The sequence below is a fragment of the Notolepis coatsorum genome, assembly GCF_963971535.1.
Source record: "Notolepis coatsorum genome assembly, chromosome: 2".
In the NCBI taxonomy this organism is placed as follows: Eukaryota; Metazoa; Chordata; class Actinopteri; order Aulopiformes; family Paralepididae; genus Notolepis; species Notolepis coatsorum.
The window spans coordinates 198,792,897-198,815,403 of NC_140166.1; the positions used below are offsets into that span (position 1 = coordinate 198,792,897).

The 22,507-nt window shown below is 42.2% G+C and overlaps 1 protein-coding gene across 3 annotated transcripts; it reads right to left on the reverse strand.

Moving 5' to 3' along the window:
• Nucleotides 1-429: 429 nt before the first annotated feature.
• LOC311224300 (chloride channel CLIC-like protein 1) lies at nt 430-22,090 on the reverse strand. 3 transcript variants are annotated; one of them, XM_084309229.1, is made up of 11 exons: nt 22,000-22,090; nt 21,556-21,691; nt 21,332-21,448; nt 19,554-19,664; nt 16,741-16,965; nt 12,927-13,067; nt 12,707-12,806; nt 10,451-10,548; nt 9,563-9,709; nt 8,608-9,351; nt 430-5,076 (listed from the first exon to the last, which is right to left on the reverse strand). In XM_084309229.1, the coding sequence occupies exons 2-11, from the start codon at nt 21,601-21,603 to the stop codon at nt 4,981-4,983; spliced, it is 1,827 nt and encodes a 608-aa protein (XP_084165355.1). In that variant the 5' UTR covers nt 21,604-21,691; nt 22,000-22,090; the 3' UTR covers nt 430-4,980. The 3 variants fall into 3 exon arrangements, with proteins under 3 accessions (XP_084165355.1, XP_084165354.1, XP_084165353.1); XM_084309228.1 differs by having other exon boundaries at nt 21,949-22,082; XM_084309227.1 differs by having other exon boundaries at nt 21,556-22,085.
• Nucleotides 22,091-22,507: the final 417 nt, after the last annotated feature.

Genomic DNA, 22,507 nt, shown 5'->3' on the forward strand with positions numbered 1-22,507 from the left:
CACGCATAGATTCAGCCTAACAGGAAAGTCCATTCAAGATCAGAAAAAATAAAACACTGTTCTGCCACAGGGAACACTGCATTATCGAGACAGCGACCCTACGAGGATCTGGCCGGTAATGCACTTTTCCGAATTCCAAGAGTAGGGTAATTCTGTAGTGCCGCTCTGTGACATTGAGTAGATTAAAATGGAATAAAAGCCAAAACAACCTTGCCACGGACATGTCCATGGTTGGCCCTCAAACGTTGGATCCCAAACACGGACATGTCCGTGGTTGGCCAGGAATGTGTTAAGCATCCGTCTGTGAGCCAATCAGAATGCACCTCGACAGTGTAGTATGACGAACCAGAAGAGGTTTGTCATATAAAGGAAGTCAACACATGAGTTCAATTTAACAACAATGATTTATTTAATCCTATCTAAAAACAATAATTGATTAAACAACAAAAGCATAAACAAATAGGTATGTATCAGAATGGATAAGGATCCCAAGATGGTTCACTTGGTGGCTGATACAACCTGTGGTGTCTGAAGTGGAAAAGCAGATGGGAGAAGCAGACAGAAGGGTTAGACAAGGGAAACATATATACTGTGTGTGCAGGCAGCTCTCTGCACTGCACAGGTGATTCAAATTGGGGTAACGACCTACCCACTCCAACCTGCTCTTTGAGTCAGAAGACTCCCCATTGCAGGTAGAGTGGGGGTCGTCACACCCTCCCCCTAAAGACAAGGGTTCTACCCTGTTAATAAATTACATTTTTATTTATAAGTGACTAACCCAAATGTAACAATACTTTTTCCCAAATTCAACATAGGTTTACCCTTCACCCATTCCCCTCACCATCCTGCCTCCGCTCTCAGCAACATAGGGCCCTAGGTAGCTATTTTAAGAGAGCAGGAGACAGTAGGGATTGGGGAACAGACAAAACAAGAGTTGCACACCAGAGGAGCACACAAATACAAATTACAAAGCACAAAAGTCAACAATCAAACACATGGGCCAAAAAGGGATATTTAATCTACAGAGCTAAATGGCGTTTCCAACCAACCTATCAAGCATACCCCACATAGGTTAAGGGTTAGGCCTCGGGTTAGGCCTCTTTGTGCATTATCAAAATTAGCCCTAGGCTTATAATACAGCAGTCAAAGAATTAAGGGTACAATTAAGGGTTAAACAAAACACCACAAATCATCTCCAACACCCCTGCGGACCGGTCACCCTTTCCCCTCACCCTCCTGCCTCCGCTCTCTGCAACATAGGATCCTAAGAAGCAAATTAAGAGAACAAGAGACAGAAGAGATTGGGGGAGCAAACGAGACGAGAAGAACAGAATGTTAAAAGGTGATGCACATCAAAACAATAGTCAACCCTATAAGGTCGCCATAAACTTAAATGGTCAACCATGCCCGGACGTAAACTTAAACGGTCAACCATGCCCAGACGCATGTCATCAGGTGCTGGAAAGTTGCGGGCACAACAACATCCTCCATCTCAGCACAACGACCATAAAGAGATTTTATCTTTTTCTTTTTCTTTTTCCAGTTCTCTTTTCCTCTCTTTTTTTCCGTTTTCATTTTCTCCTTCCCAACCATCTCACTCTGAATAGTCATGGGACCACCAACTTTCTCACCAAACCTCAGGTCATCAAGGCTAAACCCTGTGACCTCCTGGGCGACCTCTCTGGAAGCCAGTAGGAGCAATGGCAGTCCCTCCTCAGGAACGGCCACTGGAGAGGTGGAACAGAAAGAAACATTAATGCATTCCCCATTATTCCCCCCCCCCTTCAGATGGGCAAAAGGTGGTGGGCGTCAGGAGGTCCACATGATCACATGCATCTCCGCCTTTGGCAATAACATTTGAGATAACATTTGCCTCATCCATATTCTCAAATGGCACGGCTGTATCTAACAGTGTTTCCCAAGCCGGATCAATTTCCACCCCTGTAGCCAAATCAGACTGTGACATGGACTGAAATGGGTCAGGCAGAACCAAACTAAGATGAACAGACTCAACATCCGCGCCTTTGGCAACCCCCTGCGCATCACACGTTGCCGTCATTTCCTGTGCCACTGCACAGGCTGGATGCTCAATGACAACATTTGATATGTTGTCATTGTCAACACCGTCAAACATAGGACTAGGAGAGTCTTGTGGTTCTGGACTAGGAGAGTCTTGGGGTGCTGGACTAGGAGAGTCTTGGGTGACTACACTTGGGAGAGGCCCCTCGGCCCACACCCGCACCCCAGCAAGATTGTTACCCAGGTCGATGTCCACACCAACTACAGGCAACCCAGCGTGCACACCTCTCTGCATAACACCACTTCCCAAACCTGAAATGAGAGAAATGTTAGGCACAGAAACAGGGAACACAGACAATGGTGGACGAGGAGAAAACAATAAATCCAGCTCCCTATGCTGCAGATCTATATATTCGGCAAGCTCAGCCTTCTGCCTAATCTCCTCCAAAGCGAACTCTTGTCTGTGCTTTGCCTTGTAAAGCCAACTCTCGTCTGTGCTGCCGTATCAGAAGTTCCTTCTGCCGCTCAAAACTGAGTGCCATAGTGCACTATTGGCCTAAACAAAGTGAGCCGCACTCACAAACAAAGTGCCCTACGACACAGGCCTACAAAACAAACAAAACCTATGCTGGGACAATGAAGCGTGAATACCATTAAAAAACAAACAGTCTGATCAAATGAAACCTCCCCCCCTGACTAACTACAGGTCCTAACTAACTACCTCAAAAGCTCAATCTTCGTGCCACTACTTGTAGGGGGTACTGATGCACTAGAACTCTCTGGGCAGAAAAGTACCTGTTATACAGCCACTCCTCTGAGCCAGAGACGTGCTCCCGAGAGGACAAAAGCGCCTATGCCAGTGCCTGTCTCTGCCTACGTTTTTGCGGCCGCCTAAAAAAGAAAATACCAAGACAAGTCCCCCTATTGGAAACCTGCCCTCTTCGCCTACCTGGGGATTTTTGGTTCCCAAAACAGACTGTATGATTAAGGCATCAAACTCCAAAGCCTCAACACAAGCAATAACAAACAAACAAAACAAAGTAACAAATCTCCACCACAAGAAATCTGCACAAACAAACTGCCACTTCCCCCAAATACCAAACAATCAAACCCCAATAACAAAGACCAAATCACACATGCTCACTCCCCAACATTGGCATACAATTAATTAGGCTACAAACAAATTCTAGCCAACAGGCTACAAATACAATACTAGCTGCAACCCTCAGGCCACAGACACTAGTCCAAAGAAGCAATTAGCCTAAATATCTTTTCAAATGAGCCCTTCTATACTCAGACAGAGCCCAAACAAATCGTCCCAACAGGAACCCACCACAAATGCCAGCCAAACTACAAACTCCAAATGCCAGAAAAATTACCAAGCACAAATACCAATTCAACCACACTAGGCCAAATTACAAACAAATCAATGTCCAAGTGTCACAAAAGGTCCTCCAAACGGCTTGAGCCCCCATATATGACGAACCAGAAGAGGTTCGTCATATAAAGGAAGTCAACACATGAGAGTTCAATTTAACAACAATGATTTATTTAATCCTATCTAAAAACAATAATTGATTAAACAACAAAAGCATAAACAAATAGGTATGTATCAGAATGGATAAGGATCCCAAGATGGTTCACTTGGTGGCTGATACAACCTGTGGTGTCTGAAGTGGAGAAGCAGACAGAAGGGTTAGACAAGGGAAACATATATACTGTGTGTGCAGGCAGCTCTCTGCACTGCACAGGTGATTCAAATTGGGGTAACGACCTACCCACTCCAACCTGCTCTTTGAGTCAGAAGACTCCCCATTGCAGGTAGAGGGGGGGTCGTCACACCAAAACACGTAAGTATGAGGTACCCACTGATTTATTTTTTTCAATTTCAGAGATAGATTCTTACAATGATTAAAACAACTCAAAATCAAGATTATTCACACCCTGTTACAGCATAATTCAAAACCCTAAATAAAAAATAGCACATTATAAAAATAGCTTCCCATAAAAAAAACTGCAATTTGTGCTTATTACAACCTAAGACAAAGAATCATATAAGTCCGTTTGAAGTTTTCAGAGGAAACTATTATCTAAAGATGGTAAGTTAGTGTTGTGTTCACTTGTAGTTAATTTAAAGACAGTCAAGGTTGAGCCGTTGCTTGTATCACCTTCACACTCCATGTGATATATTAACTTCACAAGTGCAAATACGGTCAACATTTTTTATAAATGGACTTATATGGTTCAGTACAATGGTTCAATTAATGAGTCCAGAATATATTTACATACACTTGTAAGCAACGTCCTCATGGCACAAAAATAGACATTTCCCTCAGAGCAAATAAAAGACTCCATTCTGTTAGTTTTCACTACCGCTCCTTTCCTTGTCTCCTTCCAGGAAATAACTTGGAGAAGATGGGAAAAGAGGGAGGAGAGAAAGGGGCAACTGGTACTGATGTTTCAGGGCTTCTGCATCACAGACGAGACAGCAATATTGATGATGACCAAATGCCATTAGACGTCCTCAAAAAGAAGCTTCCCTTTTTTCATTTCACTAAAGTTATCAACTTTCAAGATATAAAATGTCATTTCTTTTTTATACTTTTCCGGATATACATCATTCTAGAGGTTTTGTATTTCTCCTCACGGGTGGTCCAATCATTCTTACAGCTGGCCTGAATCATGCAATTGACTTCCTGGACCCTCTGCTGCCGGAGGCTGGAGATGTTTGAAGCAGCTTTTTCTCCCCTGTTGGGACAGCAGTGTCGTGGATCAGGGGGGAGGAGGTGGTAGTGGAGTGAAGGAGGCTTTTATAAAGAGACAGTATGCGCTCGTCACTTGTTGGCCGAGCTGCAAAGTCAGAACTCCTCATACTTTTCACCCTAATCTCAAATAGAGTCAATGTTTTTGACACTATTGATTTTCAAAGCTATGGTGATTTCTTTTTATACAGTTATACTCTTAATGTATTAGCGTCTCTTGCACGGGAGCTCCGACAGTTTCAACATAGTCCATTGAGATCGATGAGGTCCTTTTTTGTACAGAAGCTTCCAGAATCTGCAGAGATAATTTACAGCAGTTAAATAAAGTCTACATATTCATAATAAAAATCCTTCAAATACAGAGGAAAAAAAACACCCACAATTAGGTCAATAAATATTTGGACATTGACACAATTCTGGCTCTGTACACCACCACAATGGACCTGTGAAATGAAACAATCAAGATGTGCTTTAAGTGCAGACTCTCAGCTTTAATTTGAGGGTATTTACATCTAAATCTTGAATTTTGATTTCACAGGTCCATTGTGGTGGTGTACAGAGCCAATACTGTGTTGATATCCAAATATTTATGGACCCGACTGTATAGTGGTGTTTACATCAAGAAATGAGTAGTTTTCAACCTTTTTGATGCCACCAAAAAATTTAACATTCCCAAGTACAAAACTATTGAGTGCTTGGAAAGGTCACAAATCGCATTGTGCTCATATTATACAACAGTTGGTTCCAACCAAGTAATTTGATTGGACAAGAGGAATCGATGAGTGCTGATATTCAGTATAACAGCACTGGGACGTTTTACCTATATGCATCACTCCACCGCACAGGTGTTCTATTAATAACCATTAATTAGGCAATGGTTCAGGTTCAAAAGTGCAGTTGTGGAACTATTTGTTGGCGGAGCTAAATAAATGATTACATTAACAAACAAATGTCAAAATCTAAATCAATTGTCGCTTAAAACGGTTAACTAATAGATGGTGATTGTAAAACTGTTGATAAGAGGTCTGGAGATATTCAAAGCATAATAAGTTAGTAAAAAAAAAATTGCCTAGAAGTCACCGTTTGATGGCATTACAGATTTTACTTTTAACTTAATTGAATAGAATAAAATCTATGTTTTTTATATTTTTTGTATTCTTCAAAGTCAATGTGTTATGTCAATATCAGCCTCGTACCTACGATCGAATCACAGCCGATATTCAGTATAATAGCACTCCTTCTTATGGGATATTGCTTAATTAGGCTAACTATAGAAAACTGCTGGCCATGGAGAATTATCAAAAATATAGGTTATTCAATTCAATGAAGTTAAAGGTAGAATCTGTAATGCCATTAAGCGTGACCTCTAGGCAAAATAGCCCTGCTTGGTATTGCACTTAGTTTATTTAGTTTTTGTATTGATCCGATGTGTGGGTTGGAGTTTAGTAACCTATTATGCTTAGAATTTCTCCAGACCTCTCTTAGCAGAGCCTGTGTTCTGGGCCAGCAATAGTAGGCCCTCCCCTATCCCCACTCAAATCCAACCCATATATCAGATCAAAACAAAAAGTGTAAACAAAGTGCATTATCAACCAGGCTCTTTTACCTAGAGGTCGCTGTTTGACAGCATTACAGATTCTACCTTTAACCCTTTGGAGGCCAAACCCGAGATAAGTCGGGTTAACTCGCCATGCTCTGGGCACCAAACCCGAGAAATCCCGGGTTTTAAATCGATATTTCTTTTATTCGCTATATCCATTCATTTTTCATCCATCCAGCCTGACGTTATCATTGGGAATGGGTCTGAGCTCGCAAAGGGCAAATACCGCCGCCTAACGGCTCCCGGATGGTATTGCACATCATTGGAATCCCTCTGGCTGGGGCTGTGCATCAATCTAAGACAATCTAAGAAGTCCGGTCCAGGTTTTCCTTCTCGGGCATGCAATATCGTTATAACACATTGACTGGGGACACTCGGAGCAGCGTGGATTATGTGTTTTGGACATATAACGTTGGATCAATAAACGCGATCAATATTTGGAATGGCGATAAGGAATTGGATTAATCTTTTTGCACTACATCAGATGTGAGGTAAGGACTTTGTTACAAATCTTGGGTTAATCCGATGTTCCTTTCACCGCCATCGGAGTATGTGTGTGTGGTTCGCACCGACCAAAGTACGGAGAAGCGATTTTTCAGACCCGCTTCTGTTCGCCCATGATGACACATATAATATCGATAATCTAGCGTTTATTTGAAAACGATTCATAAATCAAGCGACAAATGGCACGATTTCTAACAAAATACATTGAACCGCGATTTGCTGGAGTTTATTGAGATGAGACAGAACGCTCTAGAAATATATTCATATTCATCACGGTATAAACGGAAATGTATGAAAAAAATTTCCGTTTCGTGCATGTTGACTGGAAGCAACTCACTGACGATCAGTGTTATTTAGATCTATTGCTATTATATTTGATATATTTTAAGCACTCGCAAATAAGTCCTATCCTACATTGGATAAAGCACTGGCGCTGAAGGACCATCAGCGCCCTCTGCTGTTGGCGCTGGAAGTGTTAAGGGGATATATTTTGTTTGACATGGGTTTCACTTTAACATTCAAGCATCATTTCAAACTACACATGGGAGTGTAAAGAATAACTGACACATGATTGATGCATCAAAATGAATAGGTAGACAAAATATAACATGTCATATTTATTAAATTTGTTAACATAACACTGACCTAATACTTTGGTGCACGATTTTATTTAGCTTAATTATATACATTTATTGCTGAACTACATCAGTCTCGTCACATTTGTTTACTTAGGCCCTGCACATTCAAGAAGTAATAAAATGTAATGGAACTGCGGTCAAAATGTAGGATTGTGTGATGCACCCAATCTTTGCCCAAATAACTGGAATCTAGTGATGCACCGATGTGAAAATTGTGGCCGATACCGATAACCGATATTAATATTGCTGTTCTGGCCGATACCGATATTTACCGATGTCGATATCTCTGTATAGAAAACACTTTATGATAATCAAATAAAGAGCTATTTTCCAAAACGCATTTTTTTGTACTTTTGTAACTTATTTTCAGAAATGACTGATATTTTGAAACTATTTAAGTTTTTTATACATACATATATATATATATATATATATATATATATATATATATATATAGGTTCATATCGGCCGTATCTTGATATCGGACCGATACCGATGTGTAAAAAAACAGCTATATCGGCGGCCGATATATCGTGCATCACTACTGGAATCAAATAAAATAGTTTGTAGATTTAACCGTCACATCCGTGAGTTCACTCCATGGCTTTACCAGTATTGATACATCCGTTCATAACCACCACCTTGATGATTGACATTTAAAAGAAAATATTGGATGTATGACGTAAACTTAAAACCAAAGATAATCCCTACCAGATACTTTGTACTGTTACTGTACGCACACACGTGTTGAGGGCACATGCATGAGACGGTGCAGGCAAACCGAATAGCTAACATTGGAAAGAGATGCCAAAAGGGAAGAATAAGTGCCATAAAAACATAGAGATCACAATAAAAGTTATTTACCAACTTATGCAGCATCTTAATCATCATCCAATTGGTGCATGAACAATGCTGAAGCAATTCGAACAAACAAAAAGGGCATCTTAAATGTCACTTATCATAGATAAGATAAAAATCACATTTAGACCCGTCACAGGTTTATTGCTTATATTGGTACGCAACAAGGAACAAGTTGCTTTATATAGTTGGTTTGTGTGCATTTAGAAGAGGTTTTAAAGCTCACCCTAGCATTGTTCCCTCGTGTAGCTTGCAAGGGCTGATCCTCTTTTGCCTTTTCAGTCTGTCCAGTGTGAGATGCAGATGCCACACTGTCCTCACTGGATTGGACTTGAGAAGAGTTTCTATTTGGATTTGGAGGTTTAGCTTTAGCTCGCGGTGAGGTAGCAGGTTTAGCTTTAGCCCGCGGTGAGGTAGCAGGTTTAGCTTTAGCTCGCGGTGAGGTAGCAGCCTTAGCTTTAGGTGAAGATGAGTCAGTGTTAGCTTGAGAGTGCTCAGCACGCAGCTCCCCAACTGCACTGGTAGCACTGGCTCCAGCTAGCTCCTCCTGCGTCTCCGGCTCATCTGAATCTCCCTCAGTTCGAGAGGCGCTGTCGGTGTCTGAGAGATATTCTGGCTGCTCCAGGTCAGGAACCCCCTCCCTCCGCTCTGCGTCCAGCTCATCCGCGTTGTAGGGCCGCTCAGTGTTCCGTAGGGTCTCCACCACCACCTTGGCGGGCTCTTCCCTCTCTTTGTTGGGCCTCCTGTGACGAACATGGGGTCTATCCAGTCTGCCTTGGTTGGCTTGGGGCCTCGGGACATGTTGCGGTGCATCCCCCCCTGCTAAGCAGTAGCGGTCTGCGTCCCTCAGTGGAAGAGGTTGAGGCTGGGGCGGGTTCAGTGCTGGCGGTGAGGGGTCCCTCCGTCTGCGGCGTAGTGGTGCGGTGATGCCATACTGGAAGGCTGCCTGGACACTCCCATACATAAACACCTGCAAAGGATACAGTAATGATAGACAGTTATATCATAACTGAAGCCCTACATAATAACTGAACACCAGTCTCTCAATTCCTTTCTTTAATCTCCACTTTCGTCTTTAGTCTCCAAATTCCTGAAAACATTGACAAATTGAATGATGGGTGTTCTCTGACCATGAGTGTCGTATGCTAGTGTGTGAATGCCGTTTCATCAGGTATCTTTACCAGGATGGAGAGTACTATAGTGAGAAGAACGGGGATCTGCAGGGTGAATGGTAGGTCCTTGAGCAGCGCTATGAGGAACTCGCTGATCCCTTGGCCGATGTGCTTCAGAGGCTCCGTGATGAAGGTGGTGATGGTGACCGCTATGGCCTAAAAACAAAGAGGGCTGTTTGTATAGTGACCGGCTCATCGGATATGTCGTTTTTCATACACACACGGACCACTAGGGCTGGGCGATATGGGCAACATTTTTATCATAACATTTTTCATATAATTCGATAATTATCGATATTTTTATTAGTATAATTTTTTTTATTATTATTTAAACAACAAATGTATGTTTATTTTGTAGCAATTATTTTTCGTGGCTGCCATCTTTAGTGTTACAGCCCCTCACACTGCAGCTGGTTTGAAAGCGTAAGTAAACAGGCTTCTCTGCTGGCTGTGGCTCCAGGAGAGTTGAATAGTTCTGGCTCTGCTAGTTTCTTTTCTATCTTTTGGCGCTTTTTGCACACGTGCACTGTGACTCGCGACTGGAGACTAGCTCTGCTAGCAAACATAGCCTACTGTGTACAGACGGTTTCAAACTGTATTTTAAATTAGAAAGCAAACAAAATAAATGGACAAGAGAAAAATAAATCTCAATTTGGTCAGTATTGTCATTTGGACAAGCAAAGCCATTACTTTAAGTTGCAGGCAAGAAAGACAAGTCTGTCCACCGTCTCTGGTTTTAAAGCTGCCCTGTTGCAGGTCACAATACAATTTATTTTTTATTATCGACCACGTTTCATATCTATAATGAAAGAAAAATATATCGCGATAATTATCGTTATCATTTTATCACCCAGCCCTACTGACCACACATCAAGTCAATAACATTATGTGCCCTACCTTGGTTGGAGGTACCAGCAAGATGGGGTTGACGATGAGGTTTTCATAGTATTTCATACAGGGGTCACCCTGAAGGGTCCAGGTGCTTCGGTACCACTCTGCAACAGAAGGGCCAAAGTACCACTTCAAGAGTCAGACACTCAAGTAAAACCAAATATTGTGTAAAGTTATACAACGGCATGCAAATTTCTCGATTCTGATTGGCTGAAACAGTCCATTTACACGTATGTATTGCGATCAGTCCACGCTTGCTGGCCCAGGACCCGCCCACAACCGAATCACATCACATCAATCCGCCGGATCACAAGAAGGTGGACAATAATCTTTACAAATGGATATGTTGATAGCGACTAAACGACTAAATATCAAGCGATTCTGTCACAGCGAATGTCTTAGTCGTTTAAACAATGTTGGATGATGTAATTGATGAGTCTTGAATCATTCTGTAACAAAAGAAAAATCGCGGATTGATTGATTGATTAATTTTCAAAAATGTTTTCAATTTCTTTTTCCTTTCGACTGTCAGCGCTCGCTCTAGTCTCCACCCACCACCACACCCCCCCCCCCCCCCCCCACACACACACACACACACACACTCTGCCTGCAACGCGGGGGATAGTCAGACTGAGAGAGAGCTGGGTGCTGCGCTGTTCTAAGTGAGCATGGCCTATTGAGTTGATTGATTGATTGATTGCTAATTTTATTACTGTACGCTTGGTTTCCAACTGGTTAAGTTTAGGCCCTCTACAGTAGGTTTAAAAAAATAAATAAAAGAATAGGGCGAAGAAAACGTTTTTTTCCTATAGGGCAAAGAAAACGTTTTAATTTGTTTTACCTACTTTCTATAGAAGCATCCAAGAATGAAGTTCTATGGAAAGTAGGTCTGCATTCCCTTAACAATTGTGTGTATTGAGCCGTACTGTATTGTACCCATTCTGCATCTGGTAATAACATTTTCAATCAATCATTCCAATAATACACAGTTGGATGTGTTAGTTGGTTGGATGCACTTCAAGCTGCTTCCACATGAGGCAACTTCTCTCAATCATTCCAATAATACACAGTTGGATGTGTTAGTTGGTTGGATGCACTTCCGATCTGCTTCCACATGGAGGCAAATTGTCTTTTTTGTAGTTGTGGGAACTACTTTTTCTGGCGGATGGTTTTTTCAATAAATCTTCGATTAATGTGTGTTTATTGTATAGAAATAAGGTTGGATGAATGTGGCAGTTGTATAAAAGCTTTACACCACTTGCAGTCGTGATTTGTGAACAATAAACCATGCCTAGGGGGTCTAACCACCCTCGGCTGCGCCTCGGGCCTAACGACCACCCCTAGGCATGGTTTATTGTTCACAAACCACTCCTGCGCGTGATGTAATGTTTAATTACATGAACATCTATGACCTATCGAATTACTTTGTTATAAATATGACAAATGTATGCTTTCTTGAAGTTGGCCATATCTAATAGATAATCAAATGATGCTGATGTCACCATGCCCTAAGCAGCTTTAGATACAATTGTATAGTCATTGCACAGCACAAGTAGAGTACAACGAAATGTGAAGTTGGCAGAGTGCAAAGTAACAGTAAAGTGCATAGCAATATACAGTACACTAGTACAGTGTCACGTGTGAATATGTGGAGTATATATGACAAGGCTACGGAGTAAATATGCTAAGATAATGTATGTATAACTATATACAGTGGTACAAACTATTGACATTAGGTTGTATGAAATAGTTGCCAGTTACTTACCAAGTCCCGTGGTCAGAGTTCTGACTGGGTTTCAGAGTGAACCGGGTAGCTTTAGACAGGCAGCAAATGGGGATTTGGGAGCTACAAACTCAAAAAGGTTTTAATCTACACCACAACATGCCTGGTCCTTCTGCATTTTAAAAACAGCTGATAGGCCACGCTAACTGTGAACTGGCTCCAGCCCGTAGTAATACGCTTTTCCTCCCAATAAACAAAATAGTGCCAAGTGATAGCAGAATCAGAAATGCAGGAGGACGGTGGTTTTGTGTTGGAAATAGGAAACCCTTCATATTGTGGTGTGGGTTGAAACGTTTTGGCGCTTCTGAACCCGTTTGCTTTCGGGTTTGCTCGGAACCCGGCCAGAACTCCAACCATGGGACTCGTTAAATAAGCGAATAGCATTTTGAGAATGAATTGCTTCATTCATATATAGCCTAGTAATATAATATATGATAGTACTCATATCAAAAGGGTTTTCAAATATTCAATTATCTTACCCTTCAGACTATCACTCCAACCAATTTTCGTCAGTCCAGTACATTTCTCACTGACACTGTCCATCTTGGCTATGTTGTTTTGGTGCTCAGCAAAGGCAATCTAAACAAGCAGAAATTAAGCATGAAACATAGGTGCTTATAGGTGAAAAGCATTCAGTGATAACTAAAACAGAGTCAGTACTGTCTGGTTATTAACTGGTGGTTACCATGGTTACCTTACCTTATACAGGTAAAACCAGTTCCAGATGATGCTGATGAAGAAGCAGATGGCGAGCAGCCTCTTGATCTGGACGAACCAGGACACCACTGACCACAGCTGAGTGCAGATGATGACCACTATGACCATGACACATGCGCACACCTGGAGGTGGAAGCCAAACAGACACAAGACGTAACACTAGGCAATAGGAATGCACCAGGGCCCTATTCCCCGTACCTGGTTCAACTAAGTCGATCAAAAGTCCCATTATCCAGATTCAATTAACCCGATGTTTGAATCCGGGCTTTCCCTGTTCCTCGAACGCTGATTCAGTCTCGTTAATTCTAACCAGATTTGATACTCAGGATAATTGCGTGCGGCCGCCTCACCTGAAAAGACAGCAGGTGTCGATCGCAGAAATCCTGATTTTTCTAATGGCATTGATTGATTTATTGATTGATTGATTGAAAACTTTATTAACAGATTGCAGAATGGGTACAATACAGTACGGCTCAATAGCCTCGCCGACAAGTTAAATGCATAATCTATAGGCTAATTTTAAGTCCCTCATTACCCCAATCAATCAGATTATATTTCTTTAAATGTGCCTGCTGGCAGTAGGCTTAATGGAATGAATAATCAAATGAGATATTGCTAGCGAAAATAATGATTAAACTATTTCAGATAAGTAGACAAAAACAAGCCCAAAGAGTATCTAATTGATAGGAATTAATAGATACTATATATAATATATAAATACATGGTTCCCAACGTTTTCAGAGAGGCTTGGAGGGAGGCTATACAGTTTCACTATTAATCAGGTTTTAATCTGTTTGACATCATCCATACATGCATTGAATTGATTAACCTTTGGTTTATACCAGTGACACCTCATGTTAATCACCTTCTTGTTCATCATCAGATAACACTAACGGTGCTTGAACAGATAAATGCATTTTCTCAAATTCATCAAAACGTCAAAGGCTTGCAATTGCTCATTCATTTTCTCAAGTCACGTCCACGTCATCAAATCGCATCTCCTCAAACATTTTAATCCCACTTACAATATCACAATAACGTGTGAGTGACAATTCAACAATCCACATATTCCGATCCGTCGTAATTCATATCCACAATCCACGCATGAAGACGCTTCAATTTATGCTTGAATGAAACGCAATCCGGGCGCAAATACATCCACAGCAGAGAATATAAAACTAACCGGAGCCAAACGCCCGATGGTTAAAAACATCCCCGCGGGATTCACATTTGCAATGCTCCCTTATTAAAATAACCACATAGTGTGTATATTAGGCTTGGGCGGTATGACGGTATTACGGTATACCAGGTATTTTTAGAAATCCCGACGGTATTGAAAATCAATACCGTCAAAATCACAGATGCGTTTCAGTTTCTATTACACTGAAACAGAGTTTTGACAGGGACCATTGGTTGTAGTGCACACACAGCACGCGCCAGCAGAGGGCGAGACCAGTCCTCACTAGTGGAGCGAGCACACGCAGAGCTGGTTGTCTACACACAGGAGTGGTGGAAATTAAATGAGACACGCTTACCGTTGCTGGTGCTGGGCTAACTAATGTGGCTATCGTACTGAGAGCTAACGTCGGGACCTGGCTGGTGCTGGGCTAACTAACGTGGCTATCGTACTGAGAGCTAACGTCGGGACCTGGCTGGTGCTGGGCTAACTAACGTGGCTATCGTAGTGAGAGCTACCGTCGGGACCTGGCTGGTGCTGGGCTAACTAACGTGGCTATCGTACTGAGAGCTAACGTCGGGACCTGGCTGGTGCTGGGCTAACTAACGTGGCTACCATTCTGAGAGCTAACGATAGTAGCACTAGGATGCTGCAGGCTTCTGGCTACCATTCTGAGAGCTAACAATAGTAGCACTAGGATGCTGCGGGCTTCTGGCTACCATTCTGAGAGCTAACGATAGTAGTACTAGGATTAGGGCTGGGCGATATGACCAAAAACGTTATCGCGATAAAATTATTAAATTATTTTCATATAATTCGATATCGATAATTATCGTCGATATAATGTCCGTCAAGTTTAATTGACTTCTTATGCTGCTGCGAATGTCTCAAGTCGAGTTGATGTCGTCATCAGTCCGCGCACGTTACACGTTAGCCGACAAGCGGAGTATCTCATGACAATAAATATGACACTAAAATACTCTCTTCCGCCACAATATATTGAAACGAACTGTATACCTCACACTACTATAAACGTGGCCTCAGAATTCAAAACACACACATACTCGGCACGTAAATATATAAAACATCGGCGTGCAAGCTAATTAGCCTAGCAAGCCTGTAGTATCTAAGCGGTGTATTTCATGACAATGTGCTAAATATTACACTAAAATACTCTCTTCCGCCACAATATATTGAAACGACGTCCACTGTATACCCCCACTACTATAAACGTGGCCTCAGAATTCACGTCACACACATACTCGGCACGTAAATATATAAAACATCAGCGTGCAAGCTAATTAGCCTAGCAAGCCTGGTTGTTGAGTGAGTCCTACCTCCTTCCGGGTATACTTCGCTCTCGGCCATCTACTTCACTGATTGGTTGTTAGCTGTTGTGCGTAAACACGTCATCACGTAACGTTGGTTGTTGTCAGTGAGTGTGGTGAGCCGAGGCTGAACGGAGCCAAGCTTGGAAAATCGATATATCGAAACTTTGCGACCACGTTTCATGTTTATTTCGAGGAAATAATTTATCGCGATAGTTATCGTTATCGTTTTATCGCCCAGCCCTAACTAGGATGCTGCGGGCTTCTGGCTACCATTCTGAGAGCTAACGATAGTAGTACTAGGATGCTGCAGGCTTCTGGCTACCATTCTGAGAGCTAATGATAGTAGTACTAGGATGCTGCGGGCTTCTGGCTACCGTTCTGAGAGCTAACGTTACTAGTACTAGGATGCTGCAGGCTTCTGGCCATCGTTCCGTGATTTGTTTACTTGGTAACACAGGTTGCCCCCCCCCCCCTGATGGAAATGAAAGTCATACCATCATATACCCGTATACCGGGGTATTATGTCAGCAGGGTATGGCGGTATGAAAAGAATTATACCGCCCAAGCCTAGTGTATCGCAGCTCGCGAGCGCCGTATATATGACGTGCATTATTTAGGACAAAGTAAATTTATTATCAGCATTTTAGGTATATTATTTTACATTTCAAAAGCCCCCTCTAGTAAAACGAAACACAAAAACATAATTCAGAATGGTATAATGGGATCTAGACTGAGAATTATTTCAGGAAGGGAGCTGCATTTCTTTGCGAGGGTGTGGCCATGCAGGTTATCGAGCTAACTGAACTAAACCCTGCAGCCTCGACCAGGTTCAAACTTTTTGATCTGTTGCCATAGGGATTTAGACAATCGCACGTCGGGGAGCGGAAATTATCCGGCTAACTCAGTTAGCCAGGTACGAGGAACAGGGCCCAGGGATGAGTCAGGCCGATACCAGGCTAAAACAAAGTATGGTTATCAGGTATCAGGCGGATACCAGGCTAAAACAAAATGTGGTTATCAGGAAAATGTCCTCAATATACATCATGTAACATGTGTAACATGTCAGAAATCAAATCAAAGCCTCTTATATTTTCTGTGTTTTCTTTTGACACATAAGAAATATGTTTGATGTCTCCAGTGACCAGAAACTATATATATATATATACACACTGATATTTCACATCATCTAAGTGCATCTACATGCAAGCCTGGTGTCTGCCATCAACACAGCCGTTTCCCTCCTGCACATTTGGATTTAAACGCAATAGATGATCTGGAGGCAGCTCACCATGAACAGTGTGTTGATATCCACGCCAATGTAGTCCTCTAAGTGCCACTTCCAGTCCTCATAGTTATGTGGTTTAAGATCCACCAGGATCTGGCTGACGGCATTGTCCAGAGCCCCCGTTTGCCAGCTCTCCTCGCCCTCCACGAGCTTCCGGATCTCCACCACTGCTTGTCGGGACAGTTTCACTTTAGCGTCATAAAGGACATCATTATTGAAGTCACCGGACTAGAGAAAAGAAAAAATAGAACAGATTAGGGGTGGAACGGTTCACAAAATCGACGGTTCGGTTCGGATCACAGTTTTGGGTTCGGTTCTTTTTTTTTTTAAATGTAACACTCGAATCTAAACATATAAAAAAAATTTTTTACAGTGTTACAGTGTTTACAGCCTTAAATAATGTTTGGCACACAAAGACCGAACTGACTGAAAAATATAGGCTACATTTGCTACAAACAATATGCTCAGCCAGCACTAGACTTTCCTTTCTTTAATATAAAACACAAAAAAACAATGTCAACAATGTTTAAATTCCCCGATTGTCAGTTCTTAATGGAAAGATTAGTTTTCTGCTTGAAATTAAAGTGCAGTATTTGAAATACAATGAAAGGAATATGGCTGGATTTCTTATCAAAGGGAAAAGTGTCACTGTTATTTAAAATAAATAAATAAACAAATTAGAAGGCCATCAATATAAATTGCAGCATACATCAAACTAACACACACACACTGTACTGTTTCAAAACAACACTGCTCTGTTCATTCTATTTTTAAAATACATTACATACATTATCTGTCTACATTTATTTAGACTAACATTATTTAAATATTGAGTGCAACTGTGGTGGATTAACGTAATTCGGTGAGTTGGGGGACCGCACAGACATTTTAGCGTCACAGACCTTCAGCTCAGCCAACGTTATCAGCTCCGGTAACGTTAGGACGACAGAGTACAGCAACTTGCAATGGGCCTGGTCTACAAGATACACTATACGACTAAGGTAAAGGTACCCATGTACATGTCAAAATACTTACCAAAGGTCAGTCAATACCACAACCACTACACCAGAGGAAGCTCAACAAATCATGTTAAACCCAGATTCGGCTCAAACAAGGGACTAAACACGTTTCGCAATTATGCCACATCAATGTGGAACGCCCTACCCAAAGCTGTAAAGGAATGTGTGAATCCCTACCCACATTCAAAACCGCTCTTAAAGAGCACCTACGGGAGGCTGCAATTCGAAACTGGCCACCGTAAATGCCCAAAACCCCCACCACCTCCTAATAGACAGTCTCCTCCCCACCGCATGTATATATTCCCTCCCCGCGTATGTATATTTCTCTCCCACCCACCCACCCCCTCCTAATGTACAGTCCCCTCCCCATCATATGTATATACTCTGTCAGGATCTAGGGGTAACAGTACTGTATATTTGAATACCGTTTAAGTCACAAATGTATCAGCACTAAATACCTATATGTCCCTATGCCATAAATGTCATGTATGTTGTGTATGTCATAAATGTCTATATGGCGAGCGGTTAGGTGGCCGAGCGGAGATTGCATTCGTCACCAACCCCGGAGCTGTGAGCTGGATTCGCCTGTTCGAATCCAGCTCACAGCTCCGGGGTTGTCACCAGCTTGGCTGGCCGTCTGCACTAATACAATTGGCTGTATTAGAGGGTGGGAGAAGCTGGCGGGGTGGGTCCGGGTCGTTGTAAACAGCGACTCCTACAGTTCGGTCGGGGCGCCTGCTAAGCGCGGATAGGACTTGAGGGGGATAGTGTGATCCTCCCACACGCTACGCCCTCTCGATGAGAATCCGCGCTGCCAGGTGAAAAGAAGCGGTGATTGGCTGGACGTGTGTCGGAGGAAGCACGTGGTAGCCTCCACTCTCCCAGATGATCTGACTGTGGGGGGTAAGTGCGCAGCGACCAGGAAGGGACTGGGAATTGGCATAACGACTAACATTGGGATGGGAGAAAATCGGAGGAAAATGGAGGGGGAAAAAGACCAATAACAAAAAAAAAAAAAAAAAAAAAAAAATGTCTATATGAATTGAAAATGGGGGACCCTGATGGAAACAAGACAAACGTCTTTCTCAGGTCTGCATCCCCTTAACAATTGTGTGTATTGAGCCGTACTGTATTGTACCCATTCTGCAATCTGTTAAATAAAGTTCTCATTCATTCATTCATTCATTCATTCATTCATTTGTTCATAACATGCAGTGGAAAAGCGGCAACAGTCCCGATTGGAGTTAGTAAAACACAGTTGTATGTTACCCTTCTTGGATGTTGAATAAACGCCTATCGTTGTCTTTAAACACCACGCCTCTCAGACTCCCATTTTCTCCTCTGCTAGCTAGTAGCTACGATAACATTTCATTGACTGTATTAGCTGGCGGGCTACCATAGTTCAACATGCGTTGTGTTGTACAAACTGCTAACGTTATGGCAAGATGTGTGTAGGCCTATGTAATGTTAATGGCTATGTTTTTAAAGTCGTAATGAAGATTGATTTATATTGCGCTTGCCATTTACACAAACTGACTAGCACCTGCAGTGCTGCTGCTGCCTGCAGCCAGCACTCACCTCTCCCGGCTCCATGCCAAATGAAGTTTTTTATTTTTTTTATTTGCGCATCATCTGAACCGTACGATACACAGACGCCCCGAACCGTGGAGGTCGTACCGAACGGTGTTATGGTTCAAATGCGTATCGTTCCACCCCTAGAACAGATGTATGATATGGTGATGAGTTGGGTTGGATGGGGTGGTGATGAATTTGGAGAAGAGGGAATTAAAAACCTACCACACCAACTCTTTCCACCTCCTTCATGAGCTTGGAGAGGAATCTCTTGAACAATGGGTTGCATGTGGGTCGCTGTGAGATATGAACAATCTTCATCTTCTGGTCTTCAATCTGAACAAGAGCAAATTTTACTTAAAAGGGGCACTTCACCAAAAAAATTAACAATGCTGGTTTAACCTCAGATTCAGAGTTTTATTTGCCACATGGAAGCAATTCAATCATACAGTTTTCATACAAAATCATAAATAACGTTCTACCATGGGCAAAAGGAGCAGGAAGAAGAATTATTCTTATAGTTACCTGCCCCCTATTCCTAAACTAAACAACTATTACTTGATGGTCGGCGTACAACCTAATTTACACAAAATAATCATACCATATACCGTACTTTTCGGACTATAAGCCGCGGCTTTCCCCCCCATTTTTTTTTTTATATATGTACACATCATTCAATTTAGCTGCTGCGGCTTATAGTCAGGTGCGGCTTATAGTGCGAAAAGTACGGTACAAACAAACAAACAATCCACACACCCAACCTTTGCACACATTCATTTAGTTTGACTATTAAGAATAAAGGTATTGAGAATAAATTAGTATGAATATGGCCACCAGTAATGTCATTGTTAGAGCTCAATTAATAATAAATGAACCGATTCATTCAATGCAGTATAAGACTATGGTGATTGATTGAATGAAATTTGTATTAACAGATTGCAGAATGGGTACAATACACAGTACGGCTCAATGCACAATTGTTAAGGGGATGCAGACCAGAGAAAGACTTTTGTCTTGTTTACATCAGGGTCCCCCATTTTCAATTAATAATGAATTGTAAGTAAGGGTGCAATTAGCACTGCCACTGTGCAACCCATTCTTTGTGGATCTAGCCCAATGTATTGCTATTTCTCATCTACATCATGTTTAGTGCTGTAATTAACACAACAAGTCACTGTCCCCAATGACATCACTGGTGTCCATATTCAAACTAATTTACTCCCAATAACTGTCAAACAAAGTGAATACCCGTAGAAGAGGTTCAGAAGTTTCTTTCCCTCTGCTTGTCAAGGAGAAAGCACCTAGTCAAGGTGAATGACTACACTCCGAGGTCAAATTCTGCAGCATCGGGGTGCCTCAAGATGTCACGAGATCCTCCCCCACTGAACTAAGCGACTAAACACGTTTCGCAATTATGCCACATCAATGCGGAACGCCCTACCCAAAGCTGTAAAGGAATGTGAATCACTACCCACTTTCAAAACCACTCTCAAGGGACACCTACGGGAGACTGCAATTCAAAACTGGCCCCTGTAAATGTCCTAACCCAACCCCCTCCAATGTACAGTTATTTACCTAGTATAGTTGTCAATATTCCAATGTACAGTTTTGCTTGTTTGTACAGTCCCCCCCCCCCCCCCCCCCCCAATGTACAGTTTTGCTTGTTTGTACAGTGCCCCCCCCCCCCCCCCCAATGTAAATTACCCAGTATGGTTGTCAATATCCCAATGTACCCCCCCCCCCCCCCCCCCACAACCCCACCCAACCTCCTCCAATGTACAGTTTTTACGTCAAATGTATATACTCCCTTTTCTTGTACGTCATATATGTCCTGATGAATTGAAAATGGGGGACCCTGATGTAAACAAGACGAAAGTCTCTCTGGTCTGCATCCCTTAACAATTGTGTGTATTGAGCTGTACTGTACCCATTCTGCAATCTGTTAATAACGTTTTCAATCAATCAATCAATCAATCAATCAGCACAACGCCATAAGCACTGACCTGTCTTTGCAACCCATCCACTCTTTTATTACACACAGTCAGCTCAACTTGACTGGAGTCCTGTGAGTCCTGAATATAATCTCTTCTTTTCGTGGGCACATTGGGATAGTCTGGAGACTGTGGAGGGAATAATATGTTCAGTTATAGCAGAGCTTGAAGCGTCGTCATCATAGTTAAGTTACAAAGTGAACCTACTGCATTGACAGTTTTTACACATAACTCACCTCTGGGGACTTCCTCATGGTTTTGGTGGTTGCATCGTAGTTCAGCATGTCGTACGGATCAATCCACTCGTCGTCTTGCTGCTGCCCCAGTATTGCAACTAGTGCCAGGCTGCATGTCAGGACAATGAGATGGATCCTGGTAGGATAGGACGACATTTTCCACTCCCAGCTACACAGTCAGCCGGGTATGGATAGCGTTGTAAAATAGCAATAGCTAACGTTTGCTAGAAAACGTCACGAGTTTGCACTCGAATGTTTACAAATTCAAGAAACCGAACTACCAGGCTACTACTACTAGCCTAACCGTTAGCGTTAGCTAGCTTGCGTCACTTTTAGGTTGAGCTAACGCTAGTCATTAAGTATGACAGATTAAAATCCTCCTGTCCTACTAACCTAGTGGTGTAATGCTTAGCGACGTTAGCTACATTTAAAAAGAAATGTCACCTGTAACTACAGCTAGTTAATTAAAGGCAACGCCAGTTCGGAGAATACACACTAGGATATTTTGGTTTCATTTCTTCACCACCCTTGACCCCTGCTGCAACGTGTACCGCAGAGGCGCATGGTAAATGTAGTTTTTGTGAAAGTGCATCTCACACGATTGATTGATTGATTGAAAACTTTATTAACAGTTTGAAGAATGGGTACAGTACAGCTCAATACATACAATTGTTAAGGGGATGCAGACCAGCGAAAGACTTTCGTCTTGTTTACATCAGGGTCCCCCATTTCAATTCATGAATGAATGAATGAATGAATGAATGAATGAACGAATGAACGAATGAATGAAAACTTTATTTAACAGATTGCACAATGGGTACAATACAGTACGGCTCAATACATACAATTGTTAAGGGGATGCAGACCTGAGAAAGACGTTTGTCTTGTTTCCATCAGGGTCCCCCATTTTCAATTCATATAGACATCATCATCAGGCACTGTACAAGCAAAA